Source organism: Meleagris gallopavo, chromosome 5 (genome assembly GCF_905368555.1).
Source record: "Meleagris gallopavo chromosome 5, MGAL_WU_HG_1.1, whole genome shotgun sequence".
Taxonomy (NCBI): Eukaryota; Metazoa; Chordata; class Aves; order Galliformes; family Phasianidae; genus Meleagris; species Meleagris gallopavo.
In genome coordinates, this window is record NC_139408.1 from 8903673 (window position 1) to 8924508 (window position 20836).

At 41.8% G+C, this 20836-nt stretch overlaps 2 protein-coding genes across 4 annotated transcripts in view; both read left to right on the top strand.

The window, feature by feature from the left end:
• The first annotated feature begins 2441 nt into the window (after window positions 1-2441).
• Window positions 2442-11219, top strand: TMEM41B (transmembrane protein 41B). Its single transcript, XM_085224158.1, has 7 exons — window positions 2442-2626; window positions 3102-3219; window positions 4208-4336; window positions 5776-5869; window positions 6680-6784; window positions 7613-7751; window positions 8514-11219. The coding sequence occupies exons 1-7, from the start codon at window positions 2572-2574 to the stop codon at window positions 8681-8683; spliced, it is 810 nt and encodes a 269-aa protein (XP_085080284.1). The 5' UTR covers window positions 2442-2571; the 3' UTR covers window positions 8684-11219.
• A 3932-nt stretch (window positions 11220-15151) lies between these two features.
• DENND5A (DENN domain containing 5A) overlaps window positions 15152-20836 on the top strand; it is a 62014-nt gene continuing 56329 nt past the window's right edge. For 2 of the 3 annotated variants that reach the window (XM_085224161.1, XM_085224159.1), the window contains exon 1: window positions 15152-15427. In XM_085224161.1, coding sequence (XP_085080287.1) covers window positions 15319-15427 — 109 coding nt within the window. In that variant the 5' untranslated portion in view covers window positions 15152-15318. The remainder of the gene's footprint in view (window positions 15428-20836) is intronic. The other variant, XM_085224160.1, reaches the window with a different exon arrangement.

Consider the following 20836-nt stretch of genomic DNA (forward strand, 5'->3'; position numbering starts at 1 on the left):
TAGCAGATGTCTGTGTGTTGCGTGTATGTAGAGCTGTGCTACAGACCTTCTGTGGCCATGTCAGAATGACTAAGTTAGGTGCCTCTTCCCACGTCTGCAGTCTATGAGCAAGGCCACCAGCTGTCCTCCTTCTGAACAGGTTCAAGCAATGTACTTTCCCTCACTGTGATTCTTGTTGGATTTTCACTTTCTCTCCTAGCTTCCAAGCCAGTTGTGTGTTTGGGAAACCAGTTAACCCAGCATCCAGTATCCATCACCCATGCTGAAAGACTGATCAGCACTGTCACTGAGCCATATCAGATCTAAAGCCCTCCAGAGAGAATAAACTGACTGCTCATAAAATTCTAGCTTTGTCTTAAGAATGGTGTCTGGTGTCTCTTTCTGCATTTCAGGTTGTTTTAGCTTCCTTTTGCATGCTTCTGCTTCTCTGAGATGCTAGCAAAGTAGCTTCCTGTTCTGTTCAAAGCAAAATCAGCTGCGTTATTTTGAACTTTGAACTGTTACTTTTCAGCTACAAGCTCCCAGGAGTAGGGTCACACTCAGACTCTCTTCCCTCTTGCTGACAACGGGCATGACTCAGTCTGCAAAGCATTAGTAGTGCTGGTGACTCAACCATGTGACACGTGCTCCATCAGTCTACCTAGGTGTACATTAAAAAAAAAAAAAAAGCAGCAAAACAAGTTTTTTCTGCTGTGGGAAGACAGCTCTTTCAACCTGATAAAAATAAAATGTTCCAACCACTCATAGAAGGAAGTGAGTTTATATAGCTGAAAACTTAGGTACCACTCCAGTAAGTGTCAGTACATTTTGTTTCTTTCCAGCAGGTAAAAAAAAGCCTTTTCTTTTCTTTTGGTTCTCATACAGTTTGAAAGATATATTTCAGTTTGAAAAAAATATTTCAACATTAAGGTATATTTTCCAAAAATGGATCCATATAAATTTTGTGGTAACTGCCTAGTTCTGTCTGTAGCTTCTAAGAATGCTTGATCCCACTGCCTAAGCCACTGAGCACATCTAACTGGATATCACAGCAGTTTTATCTTTCTCTGCAGAGCAAAGTACTGTGCAGCACGTGTTCCTAATCAGAAAGGACTTAGAAAGAAGATCCGAAGACAGAGGATATTTTATGCTGTTTATGAAGTTATATATCATGTTTAGGTGATATTTTATACCTGAAGAGAGTAATTCTATTTTCATCCCACAGCTATCGTTCCCAGTACGCTGTGGAGTGAAGCTGTTTCCAGCACTGCTGATCTCAACCATGTGTTGAAAGTTTTCTTGAATACTCACTGACTTCAAGTTAACTAAACTCTTTCTCCTCTGAATCATTAAGTAAAATGGCTTATCGTGGTATTTTTCAGTCTTTGCTTTACTTCTGGTAAGCAGATCTAATTTACTGAGTTATTTCATTTGCAGACAGATCCCCAAAATCCTAAGAAACATTCATCAGGCACATCAATTTTCTTCTGAGTGAACAGAGAGGTTCTGCTGGTGTTTGTAAGGTATGGATGACTTTGGAGATGTCTATTTAAATTGTAAGAAGTTATTAAACACCACGGATAATTTCAAAGTTTAGTAAAAGAGCCAACATCTTCACAACAGTGGTATTCCCCCCAAGGGGAACCAACAAGAGCATGAAACAGCCTAAGAGTCTTTGGATAATCTACTCTAACAAATATCACTTATGCAATCATATTTCAACTGCAGGGTGATCAAGTTAATTAATCCCTAGATTTCACACTGGCAGCAATTCAGAAATTTGGAACTCTGTAACTTGGAGTTGATTAGAGTTATCTTCTCTATTTTTAATGAGATATATACTGACACTGTGAGCGCACTGCAGAGTCTGTGTCCTGGAAACAATTTGCAGGCTACGCAGTTGTATTAAGTAGAAGGGAAATTATGGTGCAAATTTGTATTGCTGTAATTATTTGTATCTTATAGTGGTGTCTAGAGCTGTGGGAACTATAGGAGACTTTAGCAAGAGTCAGATGTTAGCCTAACTGGTGTTGTTACGTTACCTGCCTTTGGGTAACACAGAGGCTACAGAACACGAACCAGATTAATTATAAGTCAGATAACCACTGAAGCAGGATCTGCCCGATTCCTTGGCTCCGAGGGTTTTCTGAACAAGCACCCCACACTGTGGTTCACGCCCCACGGTTCAAATCACTGCACCAAAATTAAATAGGAGTTAGATCACAACTGATGGTTTGGATGAATCATCAATTTCCTGGAGACGCTTGCGCGGCTACACTCGTGTTTTTTGTACGTTGTAACAACAAAGGCGACCTCTTTGTGTGCCCGCCCGCGTCTCCCCTCAAGGCGGCATTACGGTACTTCCCGCTTTGCCCAACCACACGCGCTCCCCACTACACGGCGCAGAAGTGCGCCACGCCGCGCCCCGCTCCGCGCTTCCCAGGTAGCGCATGCGCCGTGCGGCGGTGAGGCGGGAGCGCGACCCGGTGGGGTGAGGAGGAGCGGCCCGGGCCCGCCTTCTTCCTCCCGCTCCCTGGTTGGCGGCGAGGCCTGCGCCGGGCCCGATCTGCCGGGCGCGAGGAGCGCGGAGCCATGGCGCAGAGGCGAGCGGCGGCGGAAAGCGCCCGGCACCAACGGCTGCTGGAAGGTCAGGTGGACGGGCGCGCAGCCGAGCGCGGCCCAGGGTGGCGGTGCGCGCCTGCCGGCCGGGCAGCGGGAACGCTGGGGCACTAGCGGGCCGGCGGGTGCGGCGGTGGGGAGCGCGTGTTGTTCAGCGTTCCGAGGGGAAGCGTGAGCGGTTACGGCGGCAGAAGGTGCTGTTTGCGTGCCGGTTTCTCGTTCTCGCCGTTGCCGTTCACCCGGTGAAGGTGGGGCGAGCGGGCCGGGTGGGCGCGGCGCCTCGGCCTCGGCGGGTCAGCCTGACCTCGCGGCGCGCGGGTGGCTGCGCCCAGCTCCGAGCCGGGCACGGCTGCGGGCTCACCCGGCCGGCTCTGCTTCCTCGTGTTCCGTCATCCTGCCTGTGCGTTTTGAAACGGCGGCGGGCCGGGTGCTTGCCTTGACGCTTCCTCAAAGCCTAACTGCTGGATTTAAATAATAACTATTAACTTTGTGTCTAATTCCAGGAAAAGCTCAGGCAGAAGGTGGATCGGCTCGAACGTCCCTTCTGATTTTGGTCTCCGTCTTCACAATAGCTGCTTTCCTTATGTTTCTGGTATATAAAAATTTCCCACAACTCAGTGAGTAAGTATGCCAGGAAAGAAAAGTTCCCTGTTTTTCAGTCGGTATCAAATTGTGAAGGAGCCCATGTGTGATTAAGTGGCATTTAAACTGTTGTAAGTTAATTATAGCACTTTAAATTTTTTTAAAGGGAATTTGAATGTATGATTTAGAATGTCAGAATACAGAATGTATTACTGGAATACACAGTGATCGGCAGGATCTCTTTGAACGCAGAGGAGTTGTGCTTGACCTAGGGTTTCTGTTGCACGGTTGAGTTTGCACACTTTAGAAAGTTACCACTTGTCCCTTTAGCAATGGCATCTCTGTTGTTAACCTTCTTCAGCTGAGATAAAAAACATGCTTGGCTAGGGCTGTAAATAGTTTGGCAAGATAGAAGCCTGCTTGTCTTACAACTTTCTTTTTTTCTTTGGTAGTTAATTTTCTGTGTGATTAACTTGCTCAACAAGTTCAGTTTCAACAGTCCAATCACTAAGTCTGATAAAGAGGAAGAGAGGACACTTAACTGTGCTGCCCAGGGTTGCACCAGATTAAGGTGTGACATAAGATTTCACTCTTAAAGCTTTGTTTGGTTGTGAGGTGACCCTCTGCTGCTGTTACTGCACTTCAAATGTTGTGGCCTTAGCATTAAGGCAGTTACAGTTGGTTTTGGCTGAAATGCTGACTGCTGTTCAGTTGTCTAAGGTCAGGTTGGAGTGATGATTTATTTTTTATCAGTACTTGGTAAAGAAAATAATGCTAGAAATAAAATGAGGTATTGTAATGAGTAGAAAATATGGCCAACAAATATTTGAAATGGAGGATTTCTCTAATTCAAGAAAGCATAAATAGACAGGTTCATGTAAGAATCTTACCACAAAAGTAGTGATGCGTCTTGTTTGTGGAGGTTATAGTTCAGTGATCTTACGTATTTAATTATAATGTATTCAACAGGAATTTCATTATATTGTTTAAATATATCTCATACCATTCCTGCTTTCTTTTTTTCCAGAGAAGAAGGAAAATGTATAAAGATTCCTAGAGATATGGATGATGCAAAGGCCTTGGGAAAAGTCCTGTCCAAATACAAGGACACATTTTATGTTCAAGTATTAGTGGCTTATTTTGCCACATATGTTTTGTATCCTTTCTCTGATATGAAAATATTTTTTTTTCTCTCTGAGAAAGAAATGAAAAATACAAATTTGCCTATAAACTTCTTGATGTAGAGAGAAGGAGGATAATACTTGAAGGTATGTTAATAGAACAAGTTCCAGAACCTTTGAACTTTTGAAAGCAAACAAAAACCTTACATGTATATGTTTCACTATGCTTATTAGATTGTAAGAAAGGAGTAAGTACAAAGAACAACATGTACTATTTACTACATATGAATACGTGTGTAATTTGATTAAGATTTGCTTTCAGCTTCATCTGTACTTTATCTATTGTGGACAGTACTTTAACTTGCAGGAGTCTTGGTCTTACTTCAGTGATACGCTGTCTTTAAAAACAAACTAAATTGCCGGATAGAAATGCCTGAATTTGTCTTCTTTCGACATAAAAAATGTTGCCTAAGAGTTGCAGAAGTTCTTAAATCATTTCTAAAAGAAAGAATTCTCATTTTAAAGTTGCCTTTTATCTGTGCAGTGAGCATTAAAATAAAACAAAACTCCCAACAAAAACCACAAAAATGGATTTCTTCATTTTAGAGATCTAGATTACTTTCTCCTAGAGAGACACAAAGGCTATCTGTTGTGTTAACATTTTTTCCCCAAGTGCTGAATGTATTAATCATTAAACACACTCTTAACTGGAACACTTAACTTAAGGTTAATAACTTCAAGAAGGCTGAAAAGCTTTATAGAGGACCTGTTGCAGTAGGGTTTCTGTAACTGAGAAAAATCAACATTGAATGTGTCGGTACTAATTATCCTCTAGCCCATTCCTTTTAAGATTAGTTCTCAGATAATAGATTATATTTGAAGAAAGCCAAAATGTAGTCAATAAATAAAGTAGAACAGATTTGGCCTTTTATTGAATATGGTAGCAGCTGATGTGGCTGTCTCAGTGACAGATTGTTTAGTTGATAAGCTTGCTACGATCATCTCAGAACCTTGACACTTAGAAAAAGCTGTGTTGTCTGTAATGGACTTGATATAAAGGAATGCTCTTTGACTTTTTAGAATTTTGTTCAGTTCCAAGAAACTTGTAGTAGATGTAGGTCTCTGTGACCTCTTCAGAGTGGCTGGAATCTGCTTATCGTTAGTCAACAATGTAAAATCACAACTGTGTTTCCTGTTATCTTACAGTAAAGCTCCAGTGTCAAAGGTGATACAGAGATGAAGAGAAGTGTACTATATCTTTTATTCATTTATTGACTTATTTTTGTACCTGTCAGTGATGTATCTATTCCTTTGCTTGGGCTGTTTTGTGCTACTCTGCAAAAATATTTTGATACAAAGATCTTTTGAGGCCATACGTATTTATATGTACTTAGGCTTTTCTGGATTGTGGCATATATGCTGACTTGTTATGAAATTAACAGTAAACAGACTTCCTTAACTAAGATGCATCCAGCTTGCAAACATTTGCTATCCCTGGGTCTATATTTCTTAGTATCCTGTCGGGATTTCTTTATCCCTTTCCACTGGCCTTATTTCTTGTTTGTCTGGTAAGTATGGAAAACAGTCTGTAAGGGTATATGTTTTTATCCTTTTTTTTTTTTTTTTTTTCCTAACAGCTTCCTGTTTGAAAACAGGCTGAATAAATATGTGAGTCTTCAGGAATTAAATGAGTTCTCGTTAAGCTTTGTTAAGAAGGATATAAAACTCACTGCAGCACAGGATGATGATCCAAACAACTATTTGTCCAAGTTTTATTAATAATGGAGGCAATGAGTGTTTAACTAGCTGGAGAATTGCCTTTGCTTCGAATGTTTAGCGTCCACCGAATGTGCCTGTAATTCCAGAACTTAAGTACTGCATTCTTATTCATGTGCTGCAAAACGTACTTTTTCTTAAATTGGCTTAGTTACTCCAGAAGTTTAACTTAGGAAACTGACAGTCTTCAGAAATGCCATAGTGAGCCTTAGTAATTAAGAACTGCGTAAATGAATAGGTATAGGGAGGACTAAGGTGATGAATTATCAAGTTTGAATCTCTTTTAAATGCTATTATGCCCTTTTTTTCTGCAGAGCTTTCATTGTTCAGAGTCTTGAAAGTACAGAAACACTCAATAATAACTGATAAGTAATCAACATTGGCTACTTTGTGTCAATATTGATAAAAATGCCTTGGAATTAAAGGAACTGTCTTGTGTCAACAGAATTCTTAGGGAACAGGAGCACAGAGCTCTTCCTCATTAGTAAAGGACTGCATAGAAGGAGCCTATATCCAGACAGTATTGTAGGGACACAGGGCTAATATTAATCAGAGCTTTTCTGCCAATAAGTTGGTTTTTGTGTTGTTTTTTTTTTTTTCAGTGTTCAGGACTTGGAGCTTCGTTCTGCTACATGCTTTCATACTTAGTGGGACGACCTGTTGTATACAAATACTTAACGGAAAAAGCAGTGAAGTGGTCAGAACAGGTAAAGTTCCTAGATAGACTGAGTCTTCTGATTAAAAAAAAAAAAAAAAAAAACAACAAACATGTAGAATAGGATGGAAGATAAGAGGATATTGTGCTCATACACCTACAAGGAATGGATTCCTGATCCCTTTCTGACAGCGTGCTGTTACTTCCTGGATGGTATGCTACAGCCAGTCTGGGAGCAGAAGAGGCTTTGATGTAACCCTGGTACAAGGAGCTGGGATAGACTTGAGGATGATGTAATGGACTGCAAGTAAAATATAGACTATTATAGTTGCTCCTGGGTGGTGTTAATCCTAGGCTTTACAAAGAAAGGGCAAACAGGCTTTAAGACTTCTGGCACCAGCTTTCTGATGAACTTCAGACCCATGGCCAGAGTAAGCTTTCAGGCTAGGAGGAATACAGCTGTTTTTCAGGTTTGACTACAGTTTAGGACAGAATGTGATGAGGAACAAACTTCATTGCTAGTTCTGCAGAGTCTTGAGGAGCAGGATGACAAGATGGTAGTGTTGATTGGACTGCAATTAGGGAAAGGTTGCTGAGCTAATGTTAGAATTAGGCCTGCTGCTGTGCTGAATTACTTGTGAGCTGATTCAGCCACACCATCACCATGCTTTAGCGTGGACTGGTATTTCCAGACAAACTATGGTACTTTGTAATAGTGATTCAACAATGACTGACTCTTGAGTCATCTTTTAACTGATCTGTTTGCAACTTCTGAATTTCTGCAAAAGTTGCACAAAACATCTTAAGTCCTTAATAGTAAAATCATTGATTTATTTTTGATGCATAGACTTAATTGATTTTTTTCCTTTTTTGTTCTTAGGTTGAGCGTCACAGAGAACACCTCATTAACTACATAATATTTTTGAGAATAACGCCATTTCTTCCTAATTGGTTTATCAATATAACATCTCCTGTAATAAATGTGCCATTAAAAGTATTTTTCATTGGCACTTTTCTAGGTAAGAATTCTGACTAGTGAATTACACTTTGGGTTACCAGAAGGAACTTTATTTGCTTTTCTTTCTGCTTTGTCCAGTGGAGATCACCACCTACTGGACAGCTGAAAGATTACACGAGGATATTGTTACATTTCTTTGATGGGTGGAGCTTATACCGTCAGAAGACTTTAGTCTTCAAGTTTAATCCAATGTAACAGATGAGGTATTACAAACCCAGGCTGATTACTTAAGGAAATGTACATTGTGTAAAAACTTCTCTAGTAGTAATTTGTGGTGTTCTACTTCAGCGTGCTCATGTGAGGATATATGTGACTTTAATCTCAGGAATTGTTCCTCTCCTTTGTATGTGTTTTGTTTATCATAGTATGTCTTCCTAAGAGTGAATTCATAACAAACGTAGTGCTAAGCATGTAGTTTTGTCTTTAATTGAGTTAGAAAACAACTTACAAACTTCTTCTATGACTGTAACTAAAACTGATTGATAGAGACACCTTGGAATCTGCACAGTCTAGCATAGATATATATTTATATATATTGTCTTCAGTGCTTTAATTGGCATTAAGTAGTATTAAAAACGGCAGAACAGATTTTGATATGGAATTGTCTTTGAATTTTATATTTGTAGGTACTGCTCTTTAAAAAAAAAAAGCGAAGTCTGAGGTTTTGATGTTAAAGGTTGGATGACTAATTTATGAATTTTTTTTTCTCCACAAAGCTGCTTTTTCTTTCTTATTTATCCTACCTTCTACTTTCTCCTTCCAGGTGTGGCACCCCCATCTTTTGTAGCCATTAAGGCAGGAACAACACTATACCAACTTACAACAGCAGGGGAAGCTGTTTCCTGGAACTCTCTTTTTGTTCTCATGATTCTAGCCATCCTCTCCATCCTACCAGCTCTCTTCCAGAAGAAACTGAAACAGAAGTTTGAGTAATGATCAAACTGGACCCAAATTTCCCATGTTTCATCTCAGGATTGGCACTTCTGATATTTGTATATTTGCTTTTCTATTGGCTCGTAAGCGTTTTAAAGGGAAGCTTGTGATGGTAGGAATTTGAAGACACATTTGATGAACACGTGGCCTGGGAGAACTGTGTTCAGAAATGTACTGCGGACAGTTTTAAACCAAACCATCAGTGTTCTGCTTTGGGGAGTGAGGATTATGTGTGGCCCTCAGGATGAGGGAACTGAAAACATGTTTTGCTCTGATAACATGCAGAGCAAATGTTGTACTGTAGACATGAGCTACAGATTGCTTTCTAAAACTTGCAAGAAAAAAGAAATCCCTTAATTATTTGCTCAGATTTTGTAACATTGTCAACATTTCTGTAGCCTTGAATGTGATCTGATCTGAGCACACTTCTCATCAACATTTTTTTCTTTCTGGAATTCCAAAATAATAGCATAATACAATAACGGTGCTCACTCAAAGTTATTTTTTCTGAATAGTTGTGTAATGTAACTACGATAATACATTCATCCTGATTGTTTACTTCTATTAGTGCTGTATGGATTTAAATACTTGAACCTACATCTGCTTTACTAACTGGATTAACAAAGGCAGAGAGTCAGATCATTCTGTCTCATATTCTAATTTTTTTCTTTGGGAGGGAATGTAAGAGAGCAAGCTAGAACTCTTACTGTGCCCAGCTGATGTTCTAATGTAACTTTCTTAATGTTCATCTTGCCAATGTTTCACTTGCATACATTTATCCTGTAAATTCAAGAAAGTGATCATATTTATATAAAACTTTAATTTCAAGTGAATTAAGGATGTATAAGTTTAGTGTATTACGTTTCTCAAGCATTATACAAAGAATATACAATTTTTCATTGTAGCTCAATTGGCTAGGAGCATCAGCTACATAACTTGGTGCAGTTCTTATAAAATAGCTGGTTCCAAATACTCTCAAAGCATCAAGTAACAGAATTTGGTGAACATACGTGAGATCAGAAGGATGATTCCACTTTCTGGCAGTCGGTAACTGCCAATGGACAACCAACTACAGTTTATCTTTAAAAATATGCATATAACTATTCACTAAATAAGGTATGTGGTACCTCGCCTCGTATGGTTATAACTGTTGTAGTCTGTTGTATTGTCAGTGGAATCCTGTAAAATGAGGCCCTGGTCAGCAAGGAACTTGGGTGCGTGTTTAAGTTTATCCTACTGTAACCAGTGCTGCTTATATGCTTTAAGTTTCTGCCCCTGAAGTACCTTGCTGAAACACGAGTTGGCATGTTAGCATATGCTTTAGTTCAAGGATTGACTTGTCTATGTCCTCATGTTAACTCATCATACAATAGATCATTTGACTTGTAAGAGAATAGTTCCATAAATGGGATAATGTGAAAGGTACTGTACCTCTTTAAAGAATCTTTTTCTTTTTTAACATAATGTTGATTGACTCAGTTTTATTGCAGTATTATGTGTAAATATATAGTAAATACTGATGAATTATTTCTGTCTTTTATTTAAATCTGGGTTTTATATAGGTAACTTCTGTTTACAAATTTATTGTAAGCACTTAGCTTCAGGAGTTGTTTTCTTATTTAGAATTTACTCTAAAAGTATACTTCGTTGTCATTTAAAGCTTAATGATTTTTTTTTTAATTGCTGTGATTCTAATCTCAGAGCTCATCTACCTAGAGGATTTGTTCCATAATAAATAGTAGCTGTTGTGAGCCAAGTGCCCACTGGACTACTGAGTGTGAAATAGCTGTAGATTTACAGCCCATTCATCTGCAGAGTTAATTTTTCATGCAGCTTAACTCAGAATAAATTACATGTTGCCCAGTGGCTTTTTTGAAATTGCCTCAATTTTTGTCATTAACAGATGCTGTTGTAGAATTCCTTCAACACTATGTAAAATTAATGTTTTGGTGGAACCTTGACACTAAAGAAGGAATTAACTTCATTTTGTATGAATCATGCTATCACTTGGCACTTTTATTGAGTTATGTTTCACTGTGTAGATGGGATCAGGCTACAGTACTGAAAAACCTTTTTCAGCTGTAGGCAAAGATCCCAACACAGTGGCTAAAAGCCTTAAAACCTTAAAAAGGATGAAAATAAGGTTATTTCCTTTTGCAAAACCTTAGCGCTTTTTTTTTTTTTTTTTAACCTACGCCTTCCATGTTTATCTTCAGCTTCCAATGCTCAGGCAGTTCCCTATCCTATGAGGACTACTGAAGTAGTTGTGAAAAGGCAGAGAAGTGCTGTGTTGTGGAATAAGGTACCATCCCAGTCTTTGTGGAATCCAGCCAGTAGTCCGAAAGATAGCCATAGCATCTACCAGAAGTAAACTGGCAAATCAGGAAGGGATAGTTGAGTTAAACTATGAAAAATTAGAGGTGACCTGTCTTTGACATGTTTATCTTCTGGAATTTTATGTAAATTATACCTGCATGACATCCTTACTAAATGCTTCTTGCCTTTTGATAATAAAGCTATTATATTAAATTTCAAATATTGTATTTTTTGAGTATGATGAAATATGCTGAACTTTCCACTAATCTAAATTTTTAATTAATCTATTTAAAAGGGGTGAATTCTTTTGAAGTGGTATTTTTCTAATGACTTTAAAAATTAAACTGAACTGATGATCATGTCTGTGGATGGGATTCATTCCATTTGTATCTTTATTTCAGAACACCTGGATAAACTTCACTTCCTTCTGACTGGACGTTATTTCTTTATGTACAACAATAATCTTTGAAGGTTTTTATACTTTGCAGTATAAGGCAGTTTAGCTCATTTCATCTCCTCAAATAGAAGCATTTACGTAATTTAGTTTTTCTGCTGTTAAATCCTGGTGGGAGATTAACATGCTGAAGTTGTTATAGCTTCATTCACCTTCCCTTAATGTTATGTCTGTTTTATGGAGGTTTTTGTTTTTTCTTTTTTCAATCGTACAGAAGATTGATCTTGAGGTAGCAGCTGCCCAAAGACAGAAATACCCAGCAGGTACTGCGGGTACAGAAAGCTACAGTTATTACAGGAAGCAATAATTCATCCCTTGGGGAGCACTCAAGCGCTGCATTGACCAGTGCGCTGTGAAGAGACAGTGGGCCTCCTTCTACCTGAGCTGTTTCCTGGGTAATAACATTGGAGTAAGTGTTTGTTTTTCTTGCCTACTGAGTTTAACAAACATGACTTGAACAGGTACAACTGTTAGAAGACACCACGTGAAGTCAGTTTTATAAACAGAACTGTTGATTAAACTGAAAAGACGTCTAAAATATCTAGCAAATCTGATCTGATGTACTTCCCTTATTAATGCATAGGTTATGATTTGATTTTACTGAGGAGTTTGAACAGGTATTCTAACTTTATAACTTGCTATGAGAAATTAATGTTATTCTGTCGTGTGAAGTACTGCTGATGCAAAAGATGAGTACCTTTATCTTTTTGAGCTTACCTCATCTTGGGAGAAAGAGAGCTGGTGCTCTATTTTAGACTTAACATTTCTCTGAGAAGAGTTTAGTGAAACAGTAATTTCCCTTTTTAACTGCTTATTAAACAAACTCCTCCAATAATCATGATTGTTGGCAAAGTAAGTCCAAGTTAACTAGAAGAGTAACCAAGTTATGTTCACATTCTTTCTCCTTAAAATAACTTGCTTTTTTTGTCCTTACGACTTAAGGCTTGAGCTTGAAAATCTCAGCCTTTGCCTTTGTTTGAAAGCAGCAACTGAGCCAACAGCAATAGTCTTGCCAAAGGCAGTGAATCTTTTAAATCACTTCCTACTTGCTAATATGTTATTGTGATTCTCTGGTAAATAAAATTTCCACAGATTTAAGACACTTAATTTAGTGTCATGCAGAACACTTTCAAAAATTTTCAGTGTAATTGAGAGTGTTGCCTCACTTGAGGACATCAGTCAGTTTGCAGAGTTCAGGAAAAATGTTTGTGTTTTAGGTGTTCCTTGTGTTGGGAACATGGGTCAAGAAGACTGAGAAATGAAAGCTGCTAGCCTTTGAGGAATGAAAGCTACTAGCCTTTGAATTAAGTGTTACAGACACTGTGTTCTCTAGGCAAACAAAATGTCAGAAATGAAATAATCAGGAAGATGCAGTAGGAAAGAGGTTGTCACTGACAAAATGAGAAGACAGCTCTAGCTGTTTGAATGCATCCAGGAAATGCCTAGAATTAAGAAAGATTAAGAAAACAGAGAGCTTATCTGGCAAATTATAAATGAGCCTTTCATAGCAAAAATTACAGTGACTTTTGATCAATTAACCTTTTATTGATTCAAATTCTTGCAGCTGCTTCCCTGTTCCTTTCTTGTATCTATTCAAAGCAAATCTGAATTTCTTAGTTTGAGACTCTCCTTTTTAAAAATAATTTTCTGTCCTTTACCATGTTGTATAGCAAGGTGTGGGCTCAGTTAAATACTATTCAACTGCATTTCCAGCAATTTGCCTACTTTCTGGCCTATCTACCTTTACTAGCTAAATCTCCTAAATATGTAGCTGGAGCACGTGGTGTGGGCAGGAACATATTTTATTTCCCTATTTCACTCTATTTGACAAAACAAACACAAAAATACTTGTGGCACTTCCTCAGTTTTCTAGCACTGCCTACTACTAAACCATGCTTCTGAGTACTACATCTACACATATTCTAAATATCTCCAGGGACAGTGTCTCAACTTCTTCCCTGGGCGGCCTGTTCCAATGCTTCACAACCGTTTCCTGATTATTATTATTTTTTTCCTGATGTTCAATCCAAACCTCTCCTGGCATGAACTCAAGGTCATTTTCTTCTTGTCCTGTAGTTTGGGAGAAGAGGCTGACCCACCACCTTACTTACAGCCTCCTTTGATGTAGTTGTAGAGAGTGATAAGGACTCCACTGAGCCTCTTTTTCTCTAGGCTAAATAACCTCAGTTCCTTCAGCTGCTCCTTGTAAGCCTTCTTCACTAGACTTTAACAGCTTTGGACATGTTCCAGCACATCAGTGCCCAGCTTGCTCAAAACTGTCTCTTCAAGGTGAAAATAAATGGTATATCCTTACGGATCCCAGCCCGGGATAGGTTCACCACTGCAACAAGGAGTCGAGCATCCTCCCACGATGAGAGCAGCTCTGGTAACACAGCCTCTGCCTTTCCACTATGAAATTCACAGTTTGAAATTCCTGCAAAGCAAAAGCAGACACACGAACACTAAGAGTTAAACTACAGAAATGAAGCTTATCACATTCTGAACACTGAGTCCTTTGTCAGGTCAAAAGCAGACCAAGAAGTAAAATGTGCATAAAATGCCTAGCAAATGTAGCAGAAGAGGAGCAAGCAGATTTAGCTAGTTCCGTTCTCGTTGCTGTCTTCTTCAAACCACAAGGCATGCTCAGTGTAGTCTGAATGTATGTGATCGTTGTGGAGTTGAGACTTCCTATTACTGCATCTAATTATCTTTCTATCTTTATTGAAATCTCTCCCCTAGGCTCACTAGTGGTTTAAAATTGAACTGTCAGAGCTGTCAGTCAAACCTTAGCAATACTTTCATTCATTGATAACCCATTCTGTGGCCTATACAGTTTTAATCAAGCGAATCCTAATAATACCAGTTCTTCTCACGGCTTTTCCTGTTTCCCAGAAGGATGGAAAAGCTCTCTGCAGTTCTCTGGGAAAGATGGCTTAAGAGCCCACTTAATTGTGCTGCAAATCGCTGCGGAGGCTGACAGAGCCGTCTTACTGTTGTCTCTGATGCCCACATAGCATTAAGAACTCGCTGTGTCTTTGCAGTGTGGCCTCAACCGTGCAGTTTCACGCGCGTGTCAGGCTGTTAACTCGATTAATTCAGCATTATGGATGTCATCTTAAAGATAATAATCCTAAAAGACTGGCAAATGTTTTCTCCTCTTATAAGCCGTGCTGAGGGGAAAGTGAAGAGAACACAGGGGAGACGCGTGATGTGAAAGGCACCGCCGGAGAACCGGGTGACGTGAGGAGAGGAAGGGGAGCCGCTCCGCTAATTTTAGCGCGGTGAGGCGATCCCAGGTCCCTCCGCGTTAAGACATGCTCTCATCGCATAGCACGGTACGCGTGGCGCGTCCCTCGGCCTGAATCATTCTCGTTCTTTGTCCCCTGTTCCTCAGGAAATGTTTGTGGGGCAGATTTCTTGCACTCAGCTGTGCAAACGCAACTGTTAGCAGTTATGTCTGTGGCAGCAGAAAACAATACGGCCCTGGTGCCTGCAGAGAGCTTTCCCAACAGCCGCTCAGCCGCCGTCCCCCGGCGCTGTGACTCACATTACCCACCCCTCACAGCGCCATCCCTTAGGGCACCGCCGCGCGCCTCGCACCCCAACCCGCTCCCCCCGCCCCTCCGGGCCCAGCAGCATGACGTCACCCCTGAGCGCAGTGCGCAGGCGCAGCATTGCGGTCCCTCGGCCCGCGCCGCCCCCCCCCGGGAACAGCTGGGGGCCGTACCCACAATGCCGCGCGGCGCTGCCCGCTCCGCTCCATCATGGAGGCGGCCGCCGCAGCTGGCGCAGCTGGCGCAGCCCCGCCGCCCGCCGCCGCTCGGCCCCGCAGCCCCTGAGCCCCGCGCACCCCTTGGGCTCCAGCATGAGCGGCGGCAGCGGGGGCGGCTCCTCGGCACCCGGCCGCTTCGCCGACTACTTCGTGATCTGCGGGCTGGACACCGAGACCGGTCTGGAGCCGGACGAGCTCTCCGGTGAGTGACCGCTGGCGGGGGGCGGTGGCCGTTACCGAGACGCAGCCGGCGGGCGGCCGCCCCGCCGTTCTCCACCCGCGGCCCTCAGTGCTGCGTCGCGCGGCCCCGGGCACGGCGGGGGCAGCGGCACGGGGCGGGGGCCGGCGCGGGGCTCCGGTTTGGGCGCTCCCCGGTCCGGGTGGCGGTGCCCCGGGGTGCCGCGGGGTTGCTCGGAACGCGGCGGTGCCCGCGGGAGCGTGCGGAACTTCGTGCGAAACGCGACTGAGTGCCGCTTCCCAACGGCGTGGGGAAAGCAGGGGTGCAAGGGGAGGGGTGGGAGGACTTGTTATCTGCGACCGTCTCGGCCTCGGCAGCTATCTGCCGCGCTCCTCCCGGAGCGTGGTGGCACGCGCCAACTTTTGGTGAGACACCTGAGCTCTAGGAGCGCTCTGGTAACGAGGAATTGGATTTTAGGGAGAAAGTAACAGTTGTTTTACTTGCTCTGTTCTATTTTTTGATTCTACGTGGGATACAGATTCTCCTTCTGCAGCACCTAACAGAAATAGCGTTAAGAACGACTGGCTTTGTTAGAGAACGTGCTACATGTGTGTGTTGGGGCCAACAGTGTCCTACAGCGTGGTGCCAAAGCCCTGCTTTAGGGCTGCCCATCTGCCCTTTGTTGTGGCTGTGCCTGGGGTCAGCCTTGGCCTCGCCACGCGGACTGCAATTGTGTTGGATTGCTGCGTGTTCAGAAGGGTGAACCATTGCTCTGGTGAAAACTTGGCCTTAGTGCTTGGTTGTACGTGTGAGCTCAGTACCACTGATGATATGTCTGGTTGGTTGGTTGTTTAACTACCTTGATTGTATCGTGTTTATTTGTGTAACTAACTTGGTTTTGTAATATGCGTTTGTTTTGCATCTGTCTTAAAAGCACCTCTGAATTAATGCCTGTTTCTTGTAGGGTGAAATGTATGTTATGGAACTCATCTCTTACAATGAACTCTGCTCAGTTTGGGCTGTGATGATAACTTTCTTCTTTTAATGACTTGAAAGGCGATTTCTCCTCAGTTCCTGATGCTGAGCAGGACCTTACCTCTATCTCTCTGTATTTTACAGTAGCTGCAGGCTGTTTGAGGATCCTTTGCAGTATAATAGTCTGCACTTTAATGGCCTTTTAAATTACACCAGCAACTCAATGTAAGAAATAGAACAAAATGCAGCGTAACTTCCTTGAAGGATATAGGTGATTCCATTGTTATTTCTGAATTAAATCATAAGTGAGCAAAGTTTCTAGATTAAAAACAGTTTCTAATGTTAATGTCATAACTCATTTACTATATGCCTATTTGTGTAATGTAGTGCATGGCACGCTTGCTGGTAGTCTCTGATCTCAGTGGGCACGTGAATGCAAAAACATGGTGTTCCTTTGAGCTGGCTATCAAACAATGATCTGGAAAAGAGATCAGTGCCTTTTTTTAGTAATTCTGTTTGAATCTGCAGTTGTGAGGGCTGGAGCATGGTGTTTTGTATTTGCTTTCCCTGTTAAGGACTGCACCTTTAGCTTATAGTAGTGTAGTGTGAGATACCTTGCACTCTACTTTTGCCCCATCTGATGGTGCTGCCGGTGATAAGAGGTGTGTTTTGTGATGTGGGAGGCTGGTCTGTGTGTGTCTGAGGAGCAGGTTAAGAATAAAAAAGAGGGAGGAATGAGGAGAAGGAGAAGAAGTTGATAACGTCCCAACAGAAAAGCTAGCCAGAATTCCAGTGCGTTTTGTTGAGTTTGTTGTGTTATTAATAATGCACAGTAGTGGTACTGATAATGCTTTCTAAATCATCTTTTAGGTTATAGTCTCCTCCTGTGTCCGCTGATATACATGCAAAGGGCCTCTGTTGGTTTCAGTGGGTTCTGGGTCAGGCTTTGAAACACTGTACTTCCTGCAAGGTTTTCTTTTTTGAATGAAAGGCTTATTGTGGAGTGAGGCTTTTTGTGTGGCTGTTGTTTTGTTTTTTTTCTTGTTATTTTTGTGCCAAAAAATAGGACCTGAAATCCTTGCCCTCTTGAGACAATCTGCTTCCGAAGCGTCCATTGTTGGGAGAGCGGCAGCAGCCCCGGCTGCCGGCTGAGGCTGCAGGTCCCCGCGGGGCTCCCCTGCACCAGGGCTGCGGTGTGCAGCCGGCACAGCATGATGTCATCGCCGCCCCGCCGCAGGGAGCGGGGAGCTGCCGGGCACTGCGGGCACCGGGTGCTTCCTGCAGGGCACCCGGCTGGAGAACCTGTGGGCATTGCAGGCCCTCAGCTGTGCTGTTCGTAATGTGGCCTCCTTGTGGGCTTGTCGGTGGAGCCTAAGAGCGAGGATTGATGCTCAGTCTGGCTCCTGCTTGAGCAAACACCTGTGATAGCCTTTCTCCTTTGTGCATTGGAAGCTTGCTAAACAGCACAGCCATGATATTTTTTTTTCCTGAGCGATGGAAAATGTGCAGTTGATGCTAAATGTATACACACATATTATTTTCTATCAGTGTATAAAGTGATGTTTGCTTACTTGTGATATAATGAAAAATAGCATAGGGCTATTTATGTAGGGCTTCCTAGTTAGCATGGGCTAAAGATATTTTCTGTAGCTTGGGCTCTTCTGTCCACAGGTGTGAGGTGGTTATCTAGTTTTCTCATCATGATGATCGTGTTCTTAGAAGCAGGAGGCAGAATTTTGCTAGAGGGAGATAGAACAAAGCCACAGACAAACGTAGAGCTCCTGGGACTTAGAGCTTACTGAAACTTCATCCAGCAGCATTTCTGTGCTGAACTGGAGAGGATTGAGGTACGTTTCCCGGTGATGACAAGGTGCTGAAAGTGATGACAGATCTCTTAGGTGCTGTGCAGTATTTTGGGACATATACTTCTTTAGAAAGGAAATGATGAAATACATCAACTACCAACAATCTTTGTGTGTTACAATTCATAATGCTGCAACATCATGCTGGGATTTCCTAATCTCTATTGAAGAGTGCATCCTGGAGAGGAGAACAAAGTGGTGCCTTGTCCTTCTGCTGGAATCCCTTCTGTGTTGAATTGCTTAGATGAGAGCTGAGCAATGGTGAAAGTAGCACTTGTGCTCCACTGAACTGTTAGAACTGTTATTCCGCATTCTTTTTCTCTAAAGATTTTGTTTTCTTTTCCTTTTCTGTGACGTGTTAACTTTTACCAACCACTTGCCAGTAGTTTGTTTATTATGTAGTGGCAGAGCAATGGATGAACTTGCTGTTGCATTACTTACATGTAAGTTGCCTTTACATAATGTGAAATTCAGACACGAATACGTGGGGGCTGTATTCTTATCCCAAACTTTCAGTATTGCATGTGCCTTCACAGTAGTGAATGCTGTATTGTAAAGATGGTAGTAGTTATTTCAGGAATAACAGCATTGCACAGGGATGTAGTTGGAAAAAGAAAATGCTTATAATCTCTGAAGAAAAGGGTGATTATTTACGAAATTATTGGATTATTGAAAAAACAAGAACAAAAAACTCCAACCAACCAAAAAAACCCAACAACGACAACAAAAAAAACAACCAAACCCAATAATGTTCTGGGTGACCAATACCAATGATTGGTGTGTCACCCATATTTCTTTCTGCTGTTCTTCCCAGTCTGAACAGATCATAGAAGGTGTGGTCCTAAAATGAATTTATTCAATAGGTAAACTCCTGTTTCTTTTACCAAGGTCAGTGTTTTAGTGCTTTAAGTTGTCAATTTGATGATGGGCTTCATTCTTCAAGGAAGTTGGAAGTGGGTGTTAGGTGAAGACTTGTGTCCAGACTTTCTCCTTCCTGTAGGCACTTCTAATGTACTTTTTCAGAATCCATACTCACTTTCTATTTACTTTATGGAAATGTAATGCTATTTTAATTATCCTTAATCTCCCATACCTTTGCTTGCGTTTTGTTTCCAACGGCATTGGGGCAGGATCAGCGGATATCAATGATGTAGAATCACGGGACCGATTAGGAGTAACGCATGTGTGTGCTGAGACACTACCTGCTTTATTAGTGCTGGTGTGTGAAATTCTAAGTGACGATGTGTGGTATTTATTTAGCTATACTCAAAATTAATCTGACAAACTGACACGAGAGCAAGTGTTTCTCCTCACCAGTAAAAGAGAAATGTTGTCTCACCTCATCCTTGTGCCAGTAATTGAAGTGTCATTGTTTTTCTATTTTGCTTGGTTCTGGCTTAAGATGTCAACTTACCTTCATATATAGCCTTTTGGCAGTGTGTATGAAGTGTTTTAAAATATGGGTATGATGATGTAATTGAGAGCGTTAGTCAGATATATAAAGCAGTGCATGCTACTTAGTAGTTCAGAATTGGTACAGCAGTTTCCTGTAGTAATGATGTTGTTGGATCCTGTGCTAGTCTGCAGGTTCAACACACTTAAGTAGTTGCAGGTTTTCAGTTTGCCTCACAAGTATTTGTCAGGAGTGCCTGAAGGGAAGGCTGGAGAAGAAGAGCAAGCACAGAGCCCTTACTGACTGATGTTTGGCTTTATTTTTTAATTATTTTTTATTTTCCTCTTTAGGACATGTATCTCTGGGTATTAAATAACGTATTTTGGGATTGGAGCGCACTGTGGTTTTTGCAGTGAAGTTCTACAGCATTGTTTGTTCCTTGGGTAAATAGCGCGTGAGCGCATTTTGCTGCAGCCAACACTCACTGCAGATACTGTGTCGGTAGGAGCCACTGCTTAATTTCTCTATAAGCTGAAGTGTTTTCTTCCTTTTCCTTTTGCCTCTCTTTGTCCCTAATATAGATGGCACCAGTACAAGCATTGCACAGTTCCTTAACAGTGCACCTCCTCCCTCGGGCATTCCCTCCAAGGCTGAAGGAAGGCTTTTCACTTCCATTCCTCCTCTGAGGCTGCTGGCCGACATACTGGCTCTATGGAGGCCCCTCCAACAGCACCAGGGCTCGGACCCTGCACCATTCTCACACAGGTCACTGTGGATGGGCAGTAGGTATCGACAGCTTTTGGCTGGGCTTACACTGGCACATGTGGAACGCTCTAATCCACATAACAGTTTATTCTACTGCACCCTGCCCCCTCTGTCTTTTCCCAAGAAGCCCGAGTTGTTTGCTGTGTTTGAGTGCCAAAAGAGATCTTTTGTCTCTTTGGGAACTGAGGCAGACGTGCTAGGGTAGCTGATATGTGGAATAAAGAATGGGAGAGCTGATGTAAGGGGGAAGCAGCTGTGCTTTGCTGCACTGCATTTGAAGTTGGGGTTTATTAGGTGACGTTTCTATAACACCAACTGTGTGCTTATCACGTTTGCTTTAGAAAATCTTTCCCCACATCCCGAAACACTTCCTTCTCCCATCCTCCACTATTCAGTTACAGATTCAGCTTATTTGTAAAGGTCTCAATTAAAGTGGGA